Here is a 20756-nt window from a genome sequence, read left to right as displayed (position 1 = left end):
TCGATAAAATGCATGTTTTTATCGGATTGGTGCTGTTAGTTGATTAACTTGAAATTGATTAACCTAAATTGGAAAAATGTGTTTTCGTGTAATCTTCGTGTACTTAAATTGTCAGTCGGAAATATCATGACAAACGTTCTTTATAATATTAGCAAGGCGTGTACATTATAATTTCATTATAACTCAATATTTTGTATTAACTTAACAATCGAATAAACACTTCTTGATTAAACGAGAATATTGTAAAGTCTACATATATCCCTACATATATCCATATCTAAAATATATTAAAAAAGGAACGCTACGTAATAGAAAAATATAATGTAATATGAAATATTATTGCGAGAGAAGAATACAGTTTATAACCACGTTACACATATATATATGTTTTTAAAATTCAAAAGTTTCTACGAAAAAATTTTGTTTAATTTCAAATTTTATTCTTATAAAGACCTAAAAATATCTCAGATAATGTCTCGATAAATGAGTTATTCTCTCGCGAATATTTGCATGTCTTGAGGTATCCAGCATTCTTATTTTTTTTTAGCTGGGTATAGGCTTACCAGAGGTTGGTGGGACCACGGGATTTGGCATGCCGTTCAATGTATGCGGTAATTGTCCAGCTGCCAACGCAGTCATTGGATTGATGTACGTTCCCTGTGCAGTCGCGGCTGCCATGAGCGCTGCTTGCTGCTACAATATAAAGAGAATATTAATATTGTAAAAAAAAACCGTTCTCCCGCATTTTATATATATATATATATATATATATAATTTTTTTTTCTTCATTATTAGTTTTGCAAACAAAAACTTTACAAAAGGATATAATCTTGAAGAACATTCGCGTAATGAAACCTATCTCTTTTATTAAGAAAAATTTTTATATCAACTTAATAAAGAAAGGAATATTGTATTTGAGATAGCATCAGATGAATATTTATATTATATTATGTGCGTATACTGTTATAAATATAATAATTTTAAAATGACATTTATCTTTTTACTGAAACCTGGGAACAATTAAGACGCGCGAGGTGATTGCGAGGGACCTCTTTGCATGCCGAGTTAACGCGCGGCATCGAGTTTCGGCCGATCGTTTCCGAGAGTAACGAGGGACGAACCATCGCAGATTGTGAGTCGTGGTAACGAGGACAACAAGGCGGTAATGCGGTAACGCGAGAGCCATTAACGGTAACACGACCCACCTGAGCGTAAGCGTTGTAAGCGCCGAAATGATTGAAGAAGGGGTTAAGGATGCTCATGTTCCCGGCCATTTGCTGCATGCGTCTTATCTGTCTCTCTTTATCAGTGTCTGCGAATTTTACCACTATGCTGGATGACGCACCCTGCAACAGATAATGAAGATTGTTAATTTCTCGCTCTCATAACGCCGAGATTTTTTACGGTATGACGATTTTTACGATGTACGAGGATTAAAATGCACATTTTAACGACCTCCTTAACGAGCTATTATTTACAGCATGTGTTATAACCAGAATACTGAAAAACTGTTTTAATTGGGTTTTTATAAGTAACCGAATAATCAAAGATTTTAATACTGCAGCTATATTTTTAAATAGCGCTTATTTCTTTGCATTTGATAGAAAAAAAGTTGAATAGTTTCATTAAATCTTATGCAAGTTTGATTATAGTAGAAACATAATTAGAAATCGTATGAAGCTTTTCTACGCATCTCAACATTAATAATTGAATTTATGATTAAAATCATTAAAATTCGATGGTTATATAATAACCGTAATTTTCTCAAAGAAATGTATAATGTAAAATAATATCAAATTTATTGCACAAGAAGCAAATCTTGCATAATACTCGCTAGACGTGAAGAACTATAGATATAAGTGTAAAACATATACGAGACGAATAAGACGATTCACGATCGTCGATCCTTTTGCATAAAAAAAGGACTTCTTTTCTTTCGAGACGCTCGTGAGGATATGCAAGGCGATGACGTTCTCACGATGTCTAAAATATAAATGGAAAGGCAACAGGTGGTCAGTGGCCATTGTGGCTGCGGAGAAAAGCTCGGCATTCGAGAGCTCCCGGTGATACATTATATTCACGTCATCAATGCAAATGCTAGCCGGGGCGTTTCTGAGTTTATGTAACGTTTGTAGTGTTACAACTTGCGTATAACGAGACTTCTAGCTTTGGTCACGCGACTTCGCATGACGCACGTCGTGCTTTATTCGCGTGCACCTCTTCTCACTCCTCTTTTTTGTTTCACGCAGCTTTTTGATTTTGTCTCAACGTCCCTCTTCGACAAGCTTAAAATAATCGATGAAAGAATATATATTACATTAAAATATTCATATCAATTCTTCTGATTGATTCATGATTTTTATGATTTTATTCAAATATAACTTTTATGTTAATATAACATTTACTGATTCCATCCTGATTTATGAATTGACATTAAATCGATACTATCGTGACGAACGATCTCCTCTTTTACACGCAAAAGCCTCGTGTCGCGCATAGAAATGGTTACGCAACAAGAAACAAATTTCGTTAGAAACACGTTAAAAATAAATTCAATTTAAGATATGAATAAACGCAATTATTCCATGAAAATTCTTGAAACAATCAACCCCTGTAGCACATGTAAGAGCTCGTTAATTAATCATTATTAAACCCGTAATAGTGCTATTGTTGATCGAATTAAACGGTTCAATAACACGCTATCACACAAAATTTAAATCAATTAAAAATAGATAAGATATTAATTAAATATTTAAAAATACTAGACGTTTTAAACCAGAGCTTTTTATAAAAATAATTAAATTTAATCAAATAATCGAAGAGATGGATGAAGAGTCGCGTGTAAAACTTTCAAAACTATCGATCATTTTAAAATAGATCTAATTCTGTTTATGCTAAAAACGGCATAGACAATGAAATAAAAAATCTGTAAGGAAAAGTTCGATCTGTGGCGCGACTGTTATTGCATCGACAACTAGAGCGTATATCGATAATCGGTCGACTGTCTTCACCCTGCAGTAATTCTCGACAAAAGGCTCGAGGCTCGAGGCCGTTATTCATCGGCGAAGCGCACACGCTGGATGGTGGTGCAATTGCTTGTAATTTAACGACGAGGACACATATAGTCAGAGTCGGACCGGTAACGCGATATATCCGCTTGACAGATTTCCACGGACCATCACCTTGTGATACATCGTGTCCCGTTCCTATATCAGATCGATCGAGACATCGCTTCGGTGATTTCGAAGACAAACCTGACGAGAAACGTTTTCAGCCGTGTGCACGCAGCCCGGCGCGGCGGCGGCGGTCTGCCCTGACATTCTCGCCGTAATGCATGCATATGCTGATATGCTACGCGTTGGGGTACGTACTGCGTGCGCGTTAAATGTTCGCCTCTGAAATGAAAGAGCGGGGTGATTTTGTGCGACGCGCCAATCGACGCTGTCAGAAACACTCGCTCGTGTCGCCGCGCCGAATTTTGCTTTCATTATTTTTGCTTCCCCCTCCCCCCTACGTCGTTTCGACCCGAATGCGTGTTGGCGCGGCAAACAAAATTCACGCGAAAGGGAACAGCTTTTCGATCCGCTCGACGCCCGTGACGCTTGCCGTCCCGCAGGTAGACGCTAAAATGGCGGAGAGAAATTAGTAAATCGCGCGGCTGACTTCACTCGCCACTCGCCCGGAGCAACCGTCTGAACCGTCGCGCGGATGCTACACTTGCTGCTCGTGAAACGGTTTCGGATAACTGCAATTAAATCATCGATTTATGAACACTGTGTCTATCCGCCACAATTACTAAATATCAAAACACGATTAATTACGCGATTAAACGTACGACGTTAATAGAGATTGTGATCTCTAATTAAACACGGTGCGGCGTTACTCGATTTAGAGTCCGCTCATTTTTTCATCCGCGCTCCGAAAACGACGGCAATTTCATTCTGCCATTGACGCTTCTGATTGGCTGTCGCGACAACGTTGCGGCTAGAGTTTTGCGTTTTCATTGTAGAACAGGCTTTAAGCCCCGCGCGACACACGCCAACACGCCGAGCCGCGAGACGCGAGTCAAGTTGACGGTTGAGAAGCGAAATCGATTATCCGAAAGAATGTGATCGTAATTAAGTCGGTAAGTCGGTATTATCGAATGCGACATACCTCGGTATCCGTGTAAATCCCGCGAGGCACATATATATTAACTAATTATTTGACAGATCAGTTTTCCGTAATCTCTCAGCCGCCAGCGCCGGACTCGGCGATTCGTGTATTAAGGCTGATATTTCATGTGTCGTCAAGCGTACTGATTCGCTACGAGATAGAGGATTTCTAGAGGCTCGAGAACTTTTCTATCTTACAACCGAGCGACGTGCTTGAAAAATTTGTCGCATGATAAACGAAATACCAGCGTATCGGCGCGGCATTCCGAGATTTCCGAGAACAGTGACGTCCGGACAAAGCCGCGGGCGCCGCAGCTTGTCGGCGGTGACGGCGGCGACGGCGGCGACGGCGAGCAGGGAGGGGTAGAGTGGGGATAGGTGACTAGGCACGACGCGCGCCGAGCGCGCGTTCGGAGAACCGAGTCACCTACCCCCACTTTTTCCCTACTAGTTTTTTCAGTTGTTTGTGCGCCGACTGCCGAGAAGCCATTACGTTAGCCGCGGCGCCTGCCGCCCGCCCGCCCGCGTCCACATTTCGGATTACTGTGATCTGTGATATACATGTGTCTCGCGGAATTTATACGGATACCGAGGTATATCGTATTCGGTAATACTGACTTTCGATCACATTCTTTCGGATGATTGGTCTCAACCGTCAACTTGACTCGCCCCTCTCGCCTCTCACGCCTCGCGTCGTGTCGCGCGGCTTCGAAGTGAAGTTGGGTCGTCCGCATCGTTTTCGGAAGACGAATGAAAGATACGAGTGTGGAAGTAATGCCGCGCCGTTACATGTTTACATGGTTAATTAGCGCGATCCGGGGCCCCATCACAGTCTGTTAACGTCGTTCGTTTAACTTTGTACTTGATAGTGTGGTGATGAGTAAGTGGTGATTGTAGGGGATAGACAGTGTTCATAAATCGACGATTTAATTGCAGTTTAGCAGCAAGTGTAGCGTTCTCGCGACGCGCGACGGTTGCTTCTGGCGAGTGGCGAGTGACGAGTGAAGTTGGTCGCGTGATTTACGAAATTCTCTCCGCCATTTTAGCGTCTACCTGCGGGGGCTGCGGGACGTCGGCGTCACGGGCCGCACGGGCGTCAAGCGGATCGCGTATTATCGTATAGGTAGCATCGTTCGTCGCTTCTCCGCCGTAATTTTTCCGTTGCCGTGTACCTGAGTACGTACCGCGTCGCGAGATTAATACCGGGAGTGTCGTGCAAAGTGTCGTCAAGTGTCGCGCGATCATAAACGACGATATCGTCGATTTTCGCGAGTGAATGAGTCGCGTCGCGTCGTGAGTGAGTGCACCGATGGCCGACCGGGCCGACGAAGATGCGACAACGGATCAACGGAGGAGGCTCGAGGAGAGGAGGAGGAGGCCTGGATGGCATCGGGCGACAGCGGGGCAACCGTGGGGTAAGTAATTATTTATTTATTTATTTATTTTGCTGTCCTGTCAGTCCTGCAGCGGATTTCGTCACCTTTTTAAGCGCGACTTGATTCGTACAATATCGTTCGAGGCGAGGTTCGAGGTTTAACCAATTTCGGTATTCGATCTCTGGCATACGCGAGAAGAGATTACGTCGCGTCTCTCTCTCTCTCTCTCTCTCTCTCTCTCTCTTTCTCTCTTTCTCTCTCGCTTATTGCTCTCTCTTCCTCTCTTTTTTCATCAAATGTCAACGTTTCAGACCCCAAGAAATTACAAAATGTAAAAAAATTGAGAACTCTCTCGGACCCCCCCTTGGCTACGGCCTTGAACACCGGCGTAATTCCGCAATTTCGGTATTCGATCGATTTTTTACTTTAAAGTTTTACTTTAAAACGTTTTTGTCTTGACTTGGTTCGCCGAGTTGATCCCACTGAATCCCTCCCCCCCCCAAATTTTTTTTATGGCTACAACCTTGACGACGAGTAGTGAGGCGTAATTACAAATCCGTCGCGTCGCCTGATGGTTTTTGAATTTCTAAATTGAAAATATTTTTTATCTTTACTTTTTGTTTTGCTTTGTACTCGTTATCTGTGGAGTATACATAGGGTTCTTTTTCTTATTGCTTATTGCTTTCTCCCTTGCATTTTAAAATCAGATATCTGTGTTAAAATAATGTTTTAAAAATTTAATTTGACATTATAACTTCAAATTTTCTGACTGTGAAGTACGTACAAAATCCAAACCATTAGAATTCGATAATTCCGATTGTTCGACTTTAAAATTTTTACTTTAAAGTTTTACTTTAAAACGTTTTTGTCTTGACTTGGTTCGCCGAGTTGATCCCACTGAATCCCTCCCCCCCCAAATTTTTTTTTCTGGCTACAACCTTGACGACGAGTAGTGAGGCGTAATTACAAATCCGTCGCGTCGCCTGATGGTTTTTGAATTTCTAAATTGAAAATATTTTTTATCTTTACTTTTTGTTTTGCTTTGTACTCGTTATCTGTGGAGTATACATAGGGTTCTTTTTCTGAAATAACTGCCTTTTTCTCAGCTTCCTCATGAGTAGGTATCATTATAGATACCTACTTATGAGGAAGCTGAGAAAAAGGCAGTTATTTGATAATCTTGATAATCACTTGAATACACACAATTATTATTATAGTGGTAGATTATCATTTCCATTGACCTATACAAATCATGATTCCGTCATGCGAAACGTCGGTATAAAACGGCTTTACTCTCTCGTGTGAAGGATTAGATCTTTTTCGAACTGGTTTACACGCTCTGTGAATGGTGGTGAATGGTTATTTTTCTGTAACATTTTTTTTTACAAATTAACGTTTTAACAGAAAAGCGTGTGCTTTTCGATATTCTTTTCTGCGTGCACAAAAGTTTCCAAGTCGGAGGTGTAATACTCAATATTTCTCCGGAGGCTCTCAATATTTTCGCGCTCATCGCGGGCGCGAGGGTGTCCCCTTTCTTTATTTTGTTTGTATATGTACGTATGTACATATGTATCTCTCTGCGTGTGTGTCAACGTGGCGGTATGCAACCAGGCCTCACGTAGTTATGCTTTCCGAAGCGTGTGACATTTCTTGTCACGCCTCGCGAACCCTCCAACGCCACGCTTCTCGCGCACCGAGATCTTCCCCTCGCATACATATATTTTCCGGAAATGCCTCGTAATAAAAGGCAAAAATCGCGTCAAGTGTTTTGTCGCGCCGCACCAAAACGACGTCTCTTTCATTGTTCAATTTTCCTCGTTCCAATCGAGAAGCGCGAATATTCTTGCGACTCGCTCGTAGGCATTCGAGACTCTGGTTCTGTATTCGTTGAAGTTTGGAATAACTTCAATTGATGGCCATCGTATCTTATCACTTCTGTGGAACTTGACACGATGAATCCCTGCCCTATCTATTTGGAATCCAATTTAGCACATTGAATGCCAAGCACAGATTCCGATTAATCTCGTGATTAAATCTCTAACTAAAAATTGCGTATATGTTGAGATATTTTGTGGCATTCAACGTATTAATTAATATATCGCAATCTATTAAATCTAGCAAGTGTTTATAATTATTTCCTTTGTCATGCTATTTATTAAAATATTAAACCGATTTAAAATATATACCCAACTTAATATTTTAAAAGTTTAAAACAACTTTTGTCGACGAGATAAACTGTCGCACCTTGTCGAAGGTTTCGAATGGACATTGACGCGATTAGGCACGCGAACTTTAAAACTTCGTTAAGTCGAGAGATCTGCGGATCTGGACGTAAGGTGGACGTAAACAGGGGTTTCTTCATCTCCGGCCGGATGTTGCCTTTCTCGTTTAGGATAGCGCGCGCGCACGGAAAGTGGATGGAAGGAAATTGTCTCTGCATTAACGGAGGCTCAGAAACTGCTCCCAACATTTAATTAAAGACATTCCCTGAGTAATTCCCTTGGCGGCCTCGTAATTGCATTGCTTTTATCTCCAGTACAACTGTTACTTGTTTGGCGGATCGCCTTTCGTGTGGTGTGACTGAAACTTCCCCCGCGGTTTAACAAATATTGTCAGAGTTTTTTCTCTCGTGTTATATTTAAAGCACATTAAGTCGCCGCTGTGCGCCGACTCCCCCTCCGTTACAAGGTGGTATCGTCGAATCGATATACGAACATATCCGGCACGGAGAATGCCGCGTTTGAGGAATCACGACAAGAGCCTTACTGCCACGAATAATCGCTTCGAATCCTGCACTAAGGACGGGATTTTGCTGATGGGCTCCCAGGCCCTCACGGTCGATCGCGCTTCTTTTCTACGATCGTCCATTCTCTTTCTCCCTCCCTCCCTCTCCGCACAGATTCAGGCCCAGCAACCGTTCTGACTCCCGATACACACGAAAGTTCGCACTATTCCGTATTCAAAGGGTAAAATTGCCTCGTTTCTCATCTTGCTGTATGCTACCGTTTGGTCCTTTGCGAACGTACTCGAAACTTTTCAATGTTATCAAATTGATGACATTTGACAAATTTTACACGGTTTTCCAATTAGTTATTTTCCATTTAAAAGGAACGATTTGTTTGTAATTTGCGATACATCGACGAATTGAACCGCTCGCTCCTGTATTTCGGTTCAACAGAGAACGGATCACGCGGACGGGGGGCAATCGGCGTTCCGGCCAGTCTTGCGGTTCCAGTTGAATCTATTGAAATTACCGTCTAACGGATTGGCAAGTGTGATGGTGCGGCTAACGTGAGAGGCTCCAATCAGCGGGTAATTGCTTCATTCCGTTGGCACGGCCTGCCCAATATTGTGGTCCTCCGAGCTAAACTCCGACGCTGAGATGTTTGCTCCAAGGACGTGGGCAGAGATATCATCAACTTTTATACTCTAGAGCTTTTGATCGGATTCATGATCGGTATCTTCGGTTAATGAGAAGAGCGCCGAGAGACGCCAACGAGTACGGATATAAAGAGCATCACAATCGTCTATATGTCCCTAAGGGTGTCTTACCGCCGTTTCCCCTTGCTCGTTATGTCTGTCCTACGTGTCGCCCCTATTAAGGCCCCTTTAAAAATGTCGATATTAAACCGCACGCTATTTCTCCCATTATGATTTCGTGAAACGACGTACGTGGGTGCCGCCACGTTTGATGTTTTATCCGCGCATACATACACATATACATCGCTGTCTGCTCAATCCGGGCTTGCGGCGGCGGCGGCGGCTTCAAACGTTCTCCACACGATACCCTCGGCTCTCGGGAGGACGGCTTTTCCTTTCCGCGTGCAGTTCAGAACGTTGGATCGGAATTAATGAACCGTAATCCCCCAATAATGAGGCTTCGGCTTCACTGGCTCCGATACGACCTCGTCGATCCTTCCCTTGCAACTCCCGACCACCCCTCGCTTCCCCAAGTTCCGGCCTCGTCTCCTCCATATCGTACACGTGCGCGCCGGCGTACATATGTGCTCGCGTAAATGTCACATACACCTTATGGGCCATCTACGTTACACCTGCGTGGCACACAAGGCCTCGGAGCTCGAAGCTCGAGACTGTCGGCAAATTATCTTTCCAACGTGCACGCGTCGATACCGTTCACCAGCGGCGTATGTCTATCCACACGTGCGTTACACTCTTTCGTGCGAGAAAAATCGGCATCTGCTTGAAAATTCGACTTTTCGAATTTTCTTTGTCTTTTTTTTTTTTTGCGTCAGCGCTGACCTCGAACTTATTAATATTTAGAGCATGTGATATACAGGCTTGAAGTATCACGGTTAGCTCGGAAGTTTCTCATACGCTATAAAGATTTTCGTAATTGCTACAAATTGTAGCGAAAATATCGATTTGATTCCCGTTTCGGTCTATTAAAATACTTAATAAAGGTTTCGGTTTCGATTTCGGTTTTTTAGCTAACAAAGGTATTGGTATTGCGCAAATTACAGTTTTTTTTGGTTCCGGTTTATTAACATTTTCTTGAAATTTTATTAAATTGTTTACATATGCATACTGCGTGTATGGATATGTACTTATATCTTGTAAATCTTAATTTTTGATACATAAGGTTTTTATTTTAAAATAAAAAATGAAAACATGTGTATGTAATGATAATAAAAACCTTATGTATCAAAAATTAAGATTAAGGCTTTATACAATTTTCATACGGTTTACGGTTCTGGTTCGACAAAAATACCGGTCACGGTATACGGTTTTCGGTTTCGGTTTTAGTTTCGGTTTCGGTCCGGTCCGGGTCTCTGTTAATTATTTAGTAAAAGACGCGTTTAAAGAACGTAAAGATATTATAACGTTTCACATTTCCGCTTTTTGCGTCTGCGTTTAAAGAGTAACTTGCCTTTCAGCTACACTTCTTTGCAAAGCTTTAAAGGGAGGAGTATCAAAATTCTCCCGATATTAGTTGTAGTTACAGTAACATGGAAAGTTACATCCACTCCTTGAAACTTTTATGGCTTTGTATATTGCAAGCTCGCTGATTTTCTCGCGACGCTCGCGGTTATACGCGCGTTTGACCCGGTTTGAGTTCCGACTGCAAACGAAACTTTTAATAATCGAGGTGCCCGTGTATAGTGCCGACGAGCCCTTCAGCGTTCGCAAATACCAAATACGCCGGCGTGTCTGCCGCACGCGTTGCCGAAGGTAAAATCGTACAGATTAAAAAGTCAAAGGGAGACGGTGATTTTCAACCGCGATATCTCGCATAGGAGGTTACGCGAGAGAGACCTTCCGAGTCTCCGACCTTGTACCGCGTATTATCGACTGAAGCTCGTTATAACGCTGTATTCTAGTTTCAAGGTACGCGTAATTACAAAACGCGAGATTCAGAGCGCTCGTCTTTGTTCGTCTTCGTTTGGCTTATGTAACATATTCCGCTCGTGTAGAATATCCCGGGAAAATTAACGGGAATTATGATTCTTCGATTTATAATTATTATTTGTGTTTCAAAATTAAGTTTGCCACTGTGAATTAGACGATTCGTATAAAGAAGAGTTGGAAAAATAGTCAGTTTTAACGAATTTGCCTTAAAAAAAAAGTCGTTAATGATGTGTGTATCCACGTCATGTAGGTTTCATAAGGTGTTATGATTTCACGCTTCCGCTACAAGCCAGTACGTCGTGTGCAGGCCGACAGCGCGTCGTCGCGTATTACAGTATCAGATTGCAAATCAATATCTCATTTCGTAGGTATGAGCCGAGATGTTGCGTTCGTAATGCAGTTTCGTGACCGAGAGTGTCGACGTGTTCGAGTGGCTGAAAGCAGGGGGCACACACGCGAGATGACATACGTGTGCGATCGTACATACACCCGACATTTTTATGCGCGCACATACGTGACTATATAGATCGACGGATTTGATAGGAGAGGGGCAAATTGGAAGGGGGTGATCTTGCGACGGGTCAGAGGAAACTGGAACGAACATAGTTAAGTCGAATTACTCTTGGGGCTCCATAACTTCGCGATAGCGATTGTTTTCCGCGAAAGATTATCGATTGATTAAAAAGCGCATAAGAGCTTTTTATTGCTAAACACTTGTTATTGTCCTACCGTTATCTTTAAAAATAGTGGCAAAATAGGAACATGATTTTTAATCAATTTGATATTTATTAATATAAAATTAATATAAAATTAATAAATATCAAACTGATTAACAAAGAAAGATGCAGTTTTCATTTCTGCATCGAAATTTTTTTTCTATACACTCACATGGCTCGTTGGCATTAAATTGTTTAATTGAACGCCTTTTCTCTCCTTCCCCTCCCACTGCTCTTCGCCCGCGTCATGCAGAATTTAATTTCGAATTTGCATAATTTGCCGCAATAATTAAGTCGCGCTCGCGCGTAGTACGCAACCACGTGCCTTTCGTATCTTTTTTAGGTAGAATAGTTTCAGGGTCGAAGGTCGGCATTTCGGCGAAAGCATTAACTCCAACACTCGCCGCTGCTTTCGTCCTCTCACTTCTCATCCCTTCGGCCACGACTGTGCGGCGAAATCTCGTAACATCGACGTCCAGATTTGCATAATTCGTTGCGATAATTAAGCAATCTGCATATTACGGACCGCGCGCGCGCACCTCTTTCGTGGGCAAATAGTCGCGGTCCTGAAGTCAGCCCCTGCGCTCCGTCTTCCGTTCGTGTATTCGGCTATTAGATTAGAGGGTTGTAACGAGTAATATTCACGTAACCATTCCGCACTACCACCCATGCGATTTCACCCCAACGCATGTACACGTTTAATGCATGACATAAACTGCGAATCCCCCGTCAAATATCAAAAGCAGCGCGAGCTTCTCTTCGCGCAACGTACAAGGACGTGACATATGATAAATCTTGTTACGCTTTTGTAGCAGCTTTGATAAAAAGTAATAAGATGATATGGTTTTATGTCAGATTCTCAGAGACGCATAGAAAAATAGGTAACACTGGATACATAGATTTTATCAGAATTTTTTTTATCAAAAGCACACCGGCCTCAGATTATATTATAAATATTATAATATACTAGCTGGTTATCCGGGGTTATCCGGGGCTTCGCCTGGGCGTCTTTTTTTAAAACAACTTTATTTGTGTTATTATAATTTGAATTCTTATTTTGTATTGTAAATTCTTATAGCTTTCTCTTTGTAAGCTTTTTAAATTTTTTTAAATTGGGTTGTAGCACAATGGCACATAGCCTATGTCACTCAGGAAGATATAAGCTATCCACCAGTGTAAAAATGGTTGAAATTGATTCAATAGTTTCTAAGATTGCCCTAAACAATGGAACAAACAAACTTTTCCCCTTTATATAATAGTAAGGATTTTGTCTGTATTTTATTACTTGTTCGATTTTTTAAATTCTTTTAATGTCGGGTTTGTAAAAATTCGTGCTAGCTCTTTAATATTTCAATAATTTCTCTCTTTTAATGGTGGGTTTTCTGTGACCGACGAAAATAAATTTATTCAATTAGAGAGTTGTAGAATCGCGAACAATGTAAAAGCCACAGTTCAATATAAATCTTCGCTTCGATCTTAATTGTACATTGTCTAATAATTGTCTGAGACACAAACTCCCTTAGGCGCGTCAATGCATGTCAGCGTGAGCGACGGTCGATAGGCAATAACGCCGACAAGGACGATCGGAGGTCCGGCAAGCGGCTTTGCAAAGTTTCGCCAATCAGCCCAGTTGTAATTGAATTGTCAGTGAGTTCCATCCGGGAATTCCTGGTCCGACCCTAAGCCGAGAAAGTTCGGCGGTTTGACGGAGACCGAGGGACGCTCTTCTCTCCGGAGGGATGGCGGAGGGAAGGAGGCGAGAACCGCGCTTCTCCAAGTGTTATGCAGATTTCTGTTTGGCCAGTCATTACTGAGGTGTTTGCAGGCACGACAGCCATTGCTACGGCTACCCGGTCCGATCTCCAACCACCAGCTACCAGTTACCCCTTCCGACTTCCTCCTCCCCCTCCTTCTCGCCCCTCTGCCGTTAACGGAAGACGGCCATCTACTGCCCAGCGCCATGGCGCGCATCCCTATCCTCGATATTCATATCAGCCCCCCTTTATCCAGTGTAGCGCTTCTATGAATATTTACCCTCCTTTCTGTTAATATCGCGTACGTGACATTTTCCGAGCGTAAATACGTGCCGGCGTCCATGAACACGATGACTGGCGGTCATCGGCTGAAGAGGCGGATCGAAAGATAAAAAAATAAAACGCGCGCTCGAAGAGTGAAGGGGTCGACCAATGCTCGTTGTTGGAATATTACACGACGGATACTCACCGGCATAGTTTGGCTACCGTGTAGAGAGTTTATTGCTGCCAGTGCTTCTTGGTGCGACGAAAGTTTCACGAAGGCACAGCCTGAAACAGAAAGAATAGAATAATTATCAATTTAGTGAAAAATATCGTATATATAGATTTTACAATTTATGTTACCATATCTTAAATATTGAAAATGCGGCTTTTTCTCTATTCTAGTATAAATTTATAAAAGTATATTATATGTCACAAAAATATTCTGCATCAGCATCTTTATTTAAATATCCGCAAAAAATAAATTTTGTAAGTACGCTTAAAAAAATGTACACTTTATATTGTACAGATACGCGCCTATCTAAAATCACGCAATTTATTGTCGAGATAAAAACTAGTAAAACGAAGAGTTAAATAGAACTCGTGATGTTCGTCTATTTATTTATCGGAAGGAGCGTCGCGAGGAAGGAGCCGCTCTTCTTTTTTTATCATAAAAATTCCGCGGTGTACTCGAAACTCGGAAAGAGGTGAAAATAGTTTTATCCGTTTTATCTTCGCGAGTGATCAGCGACGAAAGGAGTTCCGTTTCTGCCATTGTCGTTTCTGCCGTTTCTGCCAGATGAATAATATACATACGCCGTTCGAAGATATTTATCTGATATCATGAATTATAGGCCATAAACTTTTTTTATCATGCAGGTTGGGTCTCGGAATCTTCGAATGAAAGGTGGTATATTTTAGATCAGTAAAGAAAATTACTGTGACTTTATTTTTTTCGACGCTGCGGTGTAAAAATTATCCCAGGTGACTATTCCCGGGTTAAATTTGCCATTTAGAGGTACTCATATTTTCCCAGATTCCTCTCTGTTAAAAGAGAGACGGCTAATTTTATGCGCGGCTCGGCTGACTGAGTCGCGACATTTCTCGAATGTAGGACGAGGGACCTTCCGGTCGAAAATTTATCTCCCCGTAATAACACCGTGGCACTGGCGCTTTCCGGGTGTGTCACGCCCGGTAACGGTTCGTGTACGTGCCCGTGTCTCTTTGTCTTCCGTCTTCTTTCTCTGCACGCCCTCCATGCATCCCTCCGGGAACGCGGCCGTGTCCGCATTATAATGGCATTACGTGTCCTCACATTACACTTGCTGTCCCAGCTCGTAATACACATTTCTCCCCACGTTCCGTTATCCCCATGCCGAGTCTTATTTTTTTCTCCTCGGATACGTCCGTCCCGGATATATCCTACATCGTGATTCGGAGCTTGTGCAGTATTTACAGAACCTCGGACGAGAGGGTGTCGCGCAAACACCGTCGAAAAATTGAGTTAGAAATGGTACGACCGAATAAAATGTCAAATATCATGATAGCATCTGTCCAACGAAATTCTATCAAATTATAATATCGTATTAATTTGCAATTATTTTTTCGCAATTCAAAAAAGAGACAACGTAAGAACTGTATTTCTATTTATAACTCAACGTTTAAAATAAAAACTGTTTTTCTTTGAGAAATATCTGTTAAAACTTTTTATGATTAATTTTATGATTAATTAATAAAATATTCGTACTTGAATATATGAACAATGATTAAAAATACATGTTTTGCAAGCACTATTTTGTAAATCACGTTGAATCTCACGGGCTGCAAGAGACTCATTAAAAATTCTCTTCGACTATCTCAATTTTTTGCTACTTGAGATCTAAACAAAATATTTTTATATTATCTGTCGAATTTTTGTACTGCCTGAAAGTTCGCTGCTTTCTCTGCGCCTGTGACGGTCCTCTCGTTCTTCTGGTTCGTTTCGTCCTCGCGCAACCTCGGCAGCATCCCATCTCGCGAATATAAAAAGGGCCGACACACTCGAGTGTTTAGTAACTTTGTCAGCGTTTTTAATGCTCGCCCCTTTTTCGTTCCGACTCCCGTACGGTGCGCTCGTTTCACTTTTCGTACCTAGGGCCCAATAGACACCGCCGACGAAACACTTTGTAAAACCTGCAGCCGTAGCAATTACCCCGTAGAATTCGTGCTCCATTTTCGTGGAATTTAGTGGCTTCGTTAATGAAATGAACTCGTCCATTCCTACTGCCGATAGCAATTCGTATGATTTATAATCGATATTGGCAATCGTTGCCAGACTCTTCGTTCTATGAAACACGTGAAAATTTTCATTTTGACGTAATCACGGTAATCCAAAAATAATTAATTCTTACTATAGATGGAAGTAATAAAACAGATATGATAACGTCTGTTTTCAATTCTAAACAAATGGATAAAATACTGCTGGCAATATTTATGTGATTTCTATATCGATATAAAGTATCAATTACATCTAAAATTAGAGCGAACGGTAAATTGATGCTCGTCTAAAAAGTAGACGTAAATTTCATTGAGTACTTATCGTGCGAAGTGCAAATAGAATGGATCAAATGTATCACGAAGTACGCGAGAGCTTCACGCTACGAGCTCGATATCAAATCCCACTTGTCCTATTCCGCGTGGTCGCGCCCTAACAGGCATTTCGCAAAGTCGTTAATAATTTTTTTTTTAAGCGAGTCTCTTTCAGTACTCCGCGCCATTAGTGAAATAGTCGGAACTCCACCCATTCGCTGCGTGTCAGCAAGACTATACATATGTGTGTATTCTTTTATACCCGTGACACGAATCTATCTGGTTTGACTGGATATCTCTTCTCCATGCTCCCTCTGTATTCGCGTGATAAAAAAATATTCCGCTTTTTTTAATCATAAAATGCAAGTACGTCACTCTCGAAAGCATTGTGTTCCGAAATTTTCAGAAAAAAAAAAAACGACTTGCGGATGAATTGAAAATTTACATTACTGACAGATATTATCATATGCAAACTCGGTTGTGTATTGATGCATACTTGACATGATTATTTTATAAATAATTGTTATATCAATTATTAACGATTCTGTATTTGCGCTTGATTTGTTTATGTGTATTAATCGTATAACTTCCGCTGTTATACGGAATATCATATCAATGTTAATTGGCAAATGATATTAGCTTTCACGTTGGCTTGTATATTTATGTTAAATTATCTAATATATTTATAAAGTACTTAATAATTCTCGCATTGCGCCATTATACTCTATAACACGGCAATTTCGTTTATCCTCAGCGGTTAAAAAAAAAAAACAGATGTTTGCTAGCGACTTTTACAAGCACGTCGCAAAGGTTGACATACACGGGGCGCGTATATCAACGGGTCTATATTCAAATCGCCCTCTTTCATCAGCAAAGGTAACAGATGTTCGTCGCCCATCGATCACGACGATTCTATTTTCTGAACTGACGCTTCTTTCGGAACATCAACTACGCGGCTGGATAAAAGATCTATCGATCGGCGATATAGCGCCTTCGCGTAACGTAGCGAAATAATTACTCTCTAATGAGGCCCTCTAACACCGAAGCGAACTCAAACGAGAGAGCGCAGCATTTTTTCGAACTTAGTTCGTGGCTTGATTTAATTATCAACTGTTGATTAATGAAGCGCACAACTTCCGCCAAGTTTTACTCGCGGAAACGAGTATAAGAAGATCGATCGCTAAACGCGCTATACATCTCGCCTTGACTCGACTATCGAGCGGCAGCTCGTCAAACGAGTTAACACATCCGTACCGTAAGGCCACGAACCGTCGTTTATAGTACTAAAAGCGAAGCTAATGGCGCGACACAGTTACAATGTTAAAGAATAATTGAATAAGCGATTACAAAGGGGGGAGAATGAATAGAATAGTTGTCGCTTTTCCTGTACGCTCGACATTGCCGACGATGTGCGTAATAAATATTTTATTCTCGCCGAGCTGCTTGAATTTAGAACGAACGTTTATACGTCGAAAACTGTCGGGAAAGTAGAATGTTTTGTCAGCAAGTGGGTTTCTAGCTCGCGTGTCGATCGCTCTTCCTTCGCCGTTCCTTCATCGAGACCGAATACTTCAGTAACTTCGTAGCGTTCAATTACATCGCGGCTTTAATAGGATCGAATTACTTTAAGCGCAACGCCCTGAGCGAACAAACTCGCGACGACATCTGAGCGCGCTCGGAAGGATACGTGCATGGGAGTATACGCGAGTAGTCGTGGCATTGCCCGCGTCGTAGTAGTCGCTCGGTGATGACGATGGCTGCGGGATAAACTTAGGCATGTTTGCCGAGCAATCAAATATATGAGTGGAAAGTCTCGTGGGCGCTATCGATCGGCGGCTCCAAGTCCCCGCGATGATGGCGCACGAGGGGCGGTTGAATCGGAGGAAGAAGAAGGATTCGAGGACGAAACGGGTGCGAGAGAAGCCCACGAAACTCAATTCGTGAAGGGCCGCCGATTCGACCAGCGCTTGATTATATCCACTGTTTGTTGCTGAACGTTATTCGTATTGCTAAGGCACATTGAAGGATAAAGGAGGACATTGAATATATTGTCTTCGAGTCGGTAGGAAATAAATCTGCCAGTCTAGTTGTAGCTATTGTTGCACACCGTTTTGTTAAGCTTGAGATATATGAATCTAAATATTTCTTACACGCCTTTTTACAGTTCAAGTTATCATCAAATTATCTAGACTAACTATGTCTAGTTTGAAACATAAATTTACCTGCATCTTGTGATTATTGACATTTTTGAGTTAATTTATTTTACATCTTTTTTCATTTTTTTTCAGAACAAAGCGACGTACGTATATGCGTACATAAGTGATTTCTATTTTATTTATGAAAATCTATACATTTCTTATATTCCTCAGATAAAAATTAAACATCTTTTACGAATTTATTATGTATTAGATGATTAGATGATATTATAAAATGTATAATATATTTTTAATGGATGCAAAAAATAGTTAAAAAACTATTGTCATGACATATTGATTCATACATTTATGTGCATACGCGCGTGATTTCGGTTGGATATATGCGAAATTTCGTGAAATTCGAGTCCTTTATTTTCGCGCGAGCTTGCGTTCCGCCAATGCGAAAAACGCCGAAGAAAAATGTCAAGTGCGCATCTCTTTCTCGTTTTCGAGAGATCCGCGGAAAGGGAAGGACGTGGGGAGAAACGCTTTGGAAGTTCCGGCGAATTCTTACGTTCGCCATATACGACTCCTGCAGGATCTACAGGATTCGACAAGGTAGTTCCGTCTGTTTGCCCGATATCGGTCTTTCAGAAATTTCGATCATTTTTCCGTCTCGAGTTTCCTCGCAAAACGCGCAATAATCGCGAATAATTGTCCTCGAATCCTGTAAATTAATGCATAAATGCGATAAAAGGAAAATAGTATTATTATTATTGAGTTCGCTGGACGAATTAATTTATTACGTATTAATCCGTACTATTATGCGAATTGCGAATGTGTGTTTGCGTGCGCACATTAGTAGTGGTCTCTCGATCCTGGTTAAATATTCGAGTTTTCGAGATTCAAAAGCCTGATTAATGTAGCGGCATGAGGTTGACATGGCGACATTATCATCGCTACAATGGACGCCAGGTGTTCCAGACAGGAAGGGCCAGAGAGGCAAGGAGTAAGGAGTATAATGCCGTCAAGCAACGCCACTTAATGAGCTGCCGAGAACAAAGCGGGAAGAACTGCTTTGTCATTTTTTTCGTGCTCCAATTACTTAGCGTTTTAGAACAGTTGTACGTGATTATCTCTCTCTCTCCCTCTCTCTTCTTTACTCCGCTTCATCTAACACACCTCGCGCGAAATGTTAACAATATTCTTTCACGAAAATTGATTTGCGTAAATTGAATAATATACGCGCTACGTAATTTTCTTTACATCAAGCGGTGACGTATATTCGTGATATTCTCGTATAATACATCATAAAGTTTTGAAACGTGATATATCGATCGGAAGTCTAAAATTGTCCGCCTATTCCGACTTTCTTGTGTCATATCGTTCAAGCAAGTAAGGGACGGGAGTTCGAAACTGGATGTCGAAGACGAGGGCTGCTGAGATCAGAGGAAGGTCCAGGGCTTAGGAAAGGGACGGGTGGGTACGTTATCTTGTCGTACTTCAGTAAGTCCGGGGGATGGGCGTCCTCTTTTCGCCCTAATTCCCTTCAATCCCTGATCCGTCCCACCTCCCAGAAGCATATCGCAATCGAGTTTCGTTTATTTTTCAAGAGGCGTCCGTTCGATAGAAATTGGCGAGTATTGAACGATATTCGATCCTCGAAAAGATTAATCTCATTCTTTTTTTAATGCGTTACCACGTTACGCAATTCCCGTGTTAAACTCTCAGTGTGCCTCGATCGGCTCCGACTTTAACGTTGTTACGTTAAATTTAATTATTACTTTCATCGGTTAATATTTCACGTGGCGAAAAACTCGAGGCGTCGGTCGAATCAAATTTGCTATAGCTATAAAACTCAGCGTTCTCCGAAAAAAAATAGACCGATATGCGCGCGATATCATCTGTGCTATCGGCATAAAATATCGTTTGGATATCACCATGTGACGCGACCTCAATATACAGGCGAGAAACTCCTCCAAGTTTCTTGCCACGGTGGTAACGTCGAGAGGTTTATTTTCGAACAAGTGCGCGTTTCGACAGATCGAACACGGCGATCCACTGGATTATCCCGTTTATATAACGTGCGCGTGCAAAAGATGACAACAATTGTCGGGTATCGTTTCCCTCGCTATGATACAAAATAGTTTATTGCACGAAACCATGATGATGACCGTCGTCTCGGATTACGAAGCGCGCGTTGTCCGCGCGCGGTAAACATCTTTTATTAAAGTGCACGTTGCGCTTCGCTGGCGCGTCAATTTTTCAAAGAGCCCCCGAGCTCTTTGTCTTCAGCGCGTCTCCATCTAACTACCGGTGATGAGCGCACGTGGCAAATGGTAGGAGAGCGATTAATCGTTCCACGTATATTATTTATGTATGGCATATTATTTATCTATGGCAAGACTGTTATATTGTATATTTC

General features: G+C 41.7%; 1 protein-coding gene across 16 annotated transcripts in view; it reads right to left on the bottom strand.

The window, feature by feature from the left end:
* Bru3 (bruno 3) overlaps positions 1-20756 on the bottom strand; it is a 620785-nt gene that overhangs the window by 31432 nt on the left and 568597 nt on the right. For 15 of the 16 annotated variants that reach the window (XM_071779537.1, XM_071779535.1, XM_071779544.1 and 12 more), the window contains 3 exons: positions 13837-13916; positions 1206-1346; positions 564-693 (listed from right to left, as the gene is read on the bottom strand). In XM_071779537.1, the coding sequence (XP_071635638.1) occupies positions 564-693; positions 1206-1346; positions 13837-13916 (351 nt within the window). The remainder of the gene's footprint in view (positions 1-563; positions 694-1205; positions 1347-13836; positions 13917-20756) is intronic. The other variant, XM_071779531.1, reaches the window with a different exon arrangement.

Source organism: Temnothorax longispinosus, chromosome 5, assembly GCF_030848805.1.
Source record: "Temnothorax longispinosus isolate EJ_2023e chromosome 5, Tlon_JGU_v1, whole genome shotgun sequence".
NCBI lineage: Eukaryota > Metazoa > Arthropoda > Insecta > Hymenoptera > Formicidae > Temnothorax > Temnothorax longispinosus.
The sequence above is the reverse complement of the archived record's forward strand: the minus strand, read 5'-3'. Positions and strand labels throughout refer to the sequence as shown.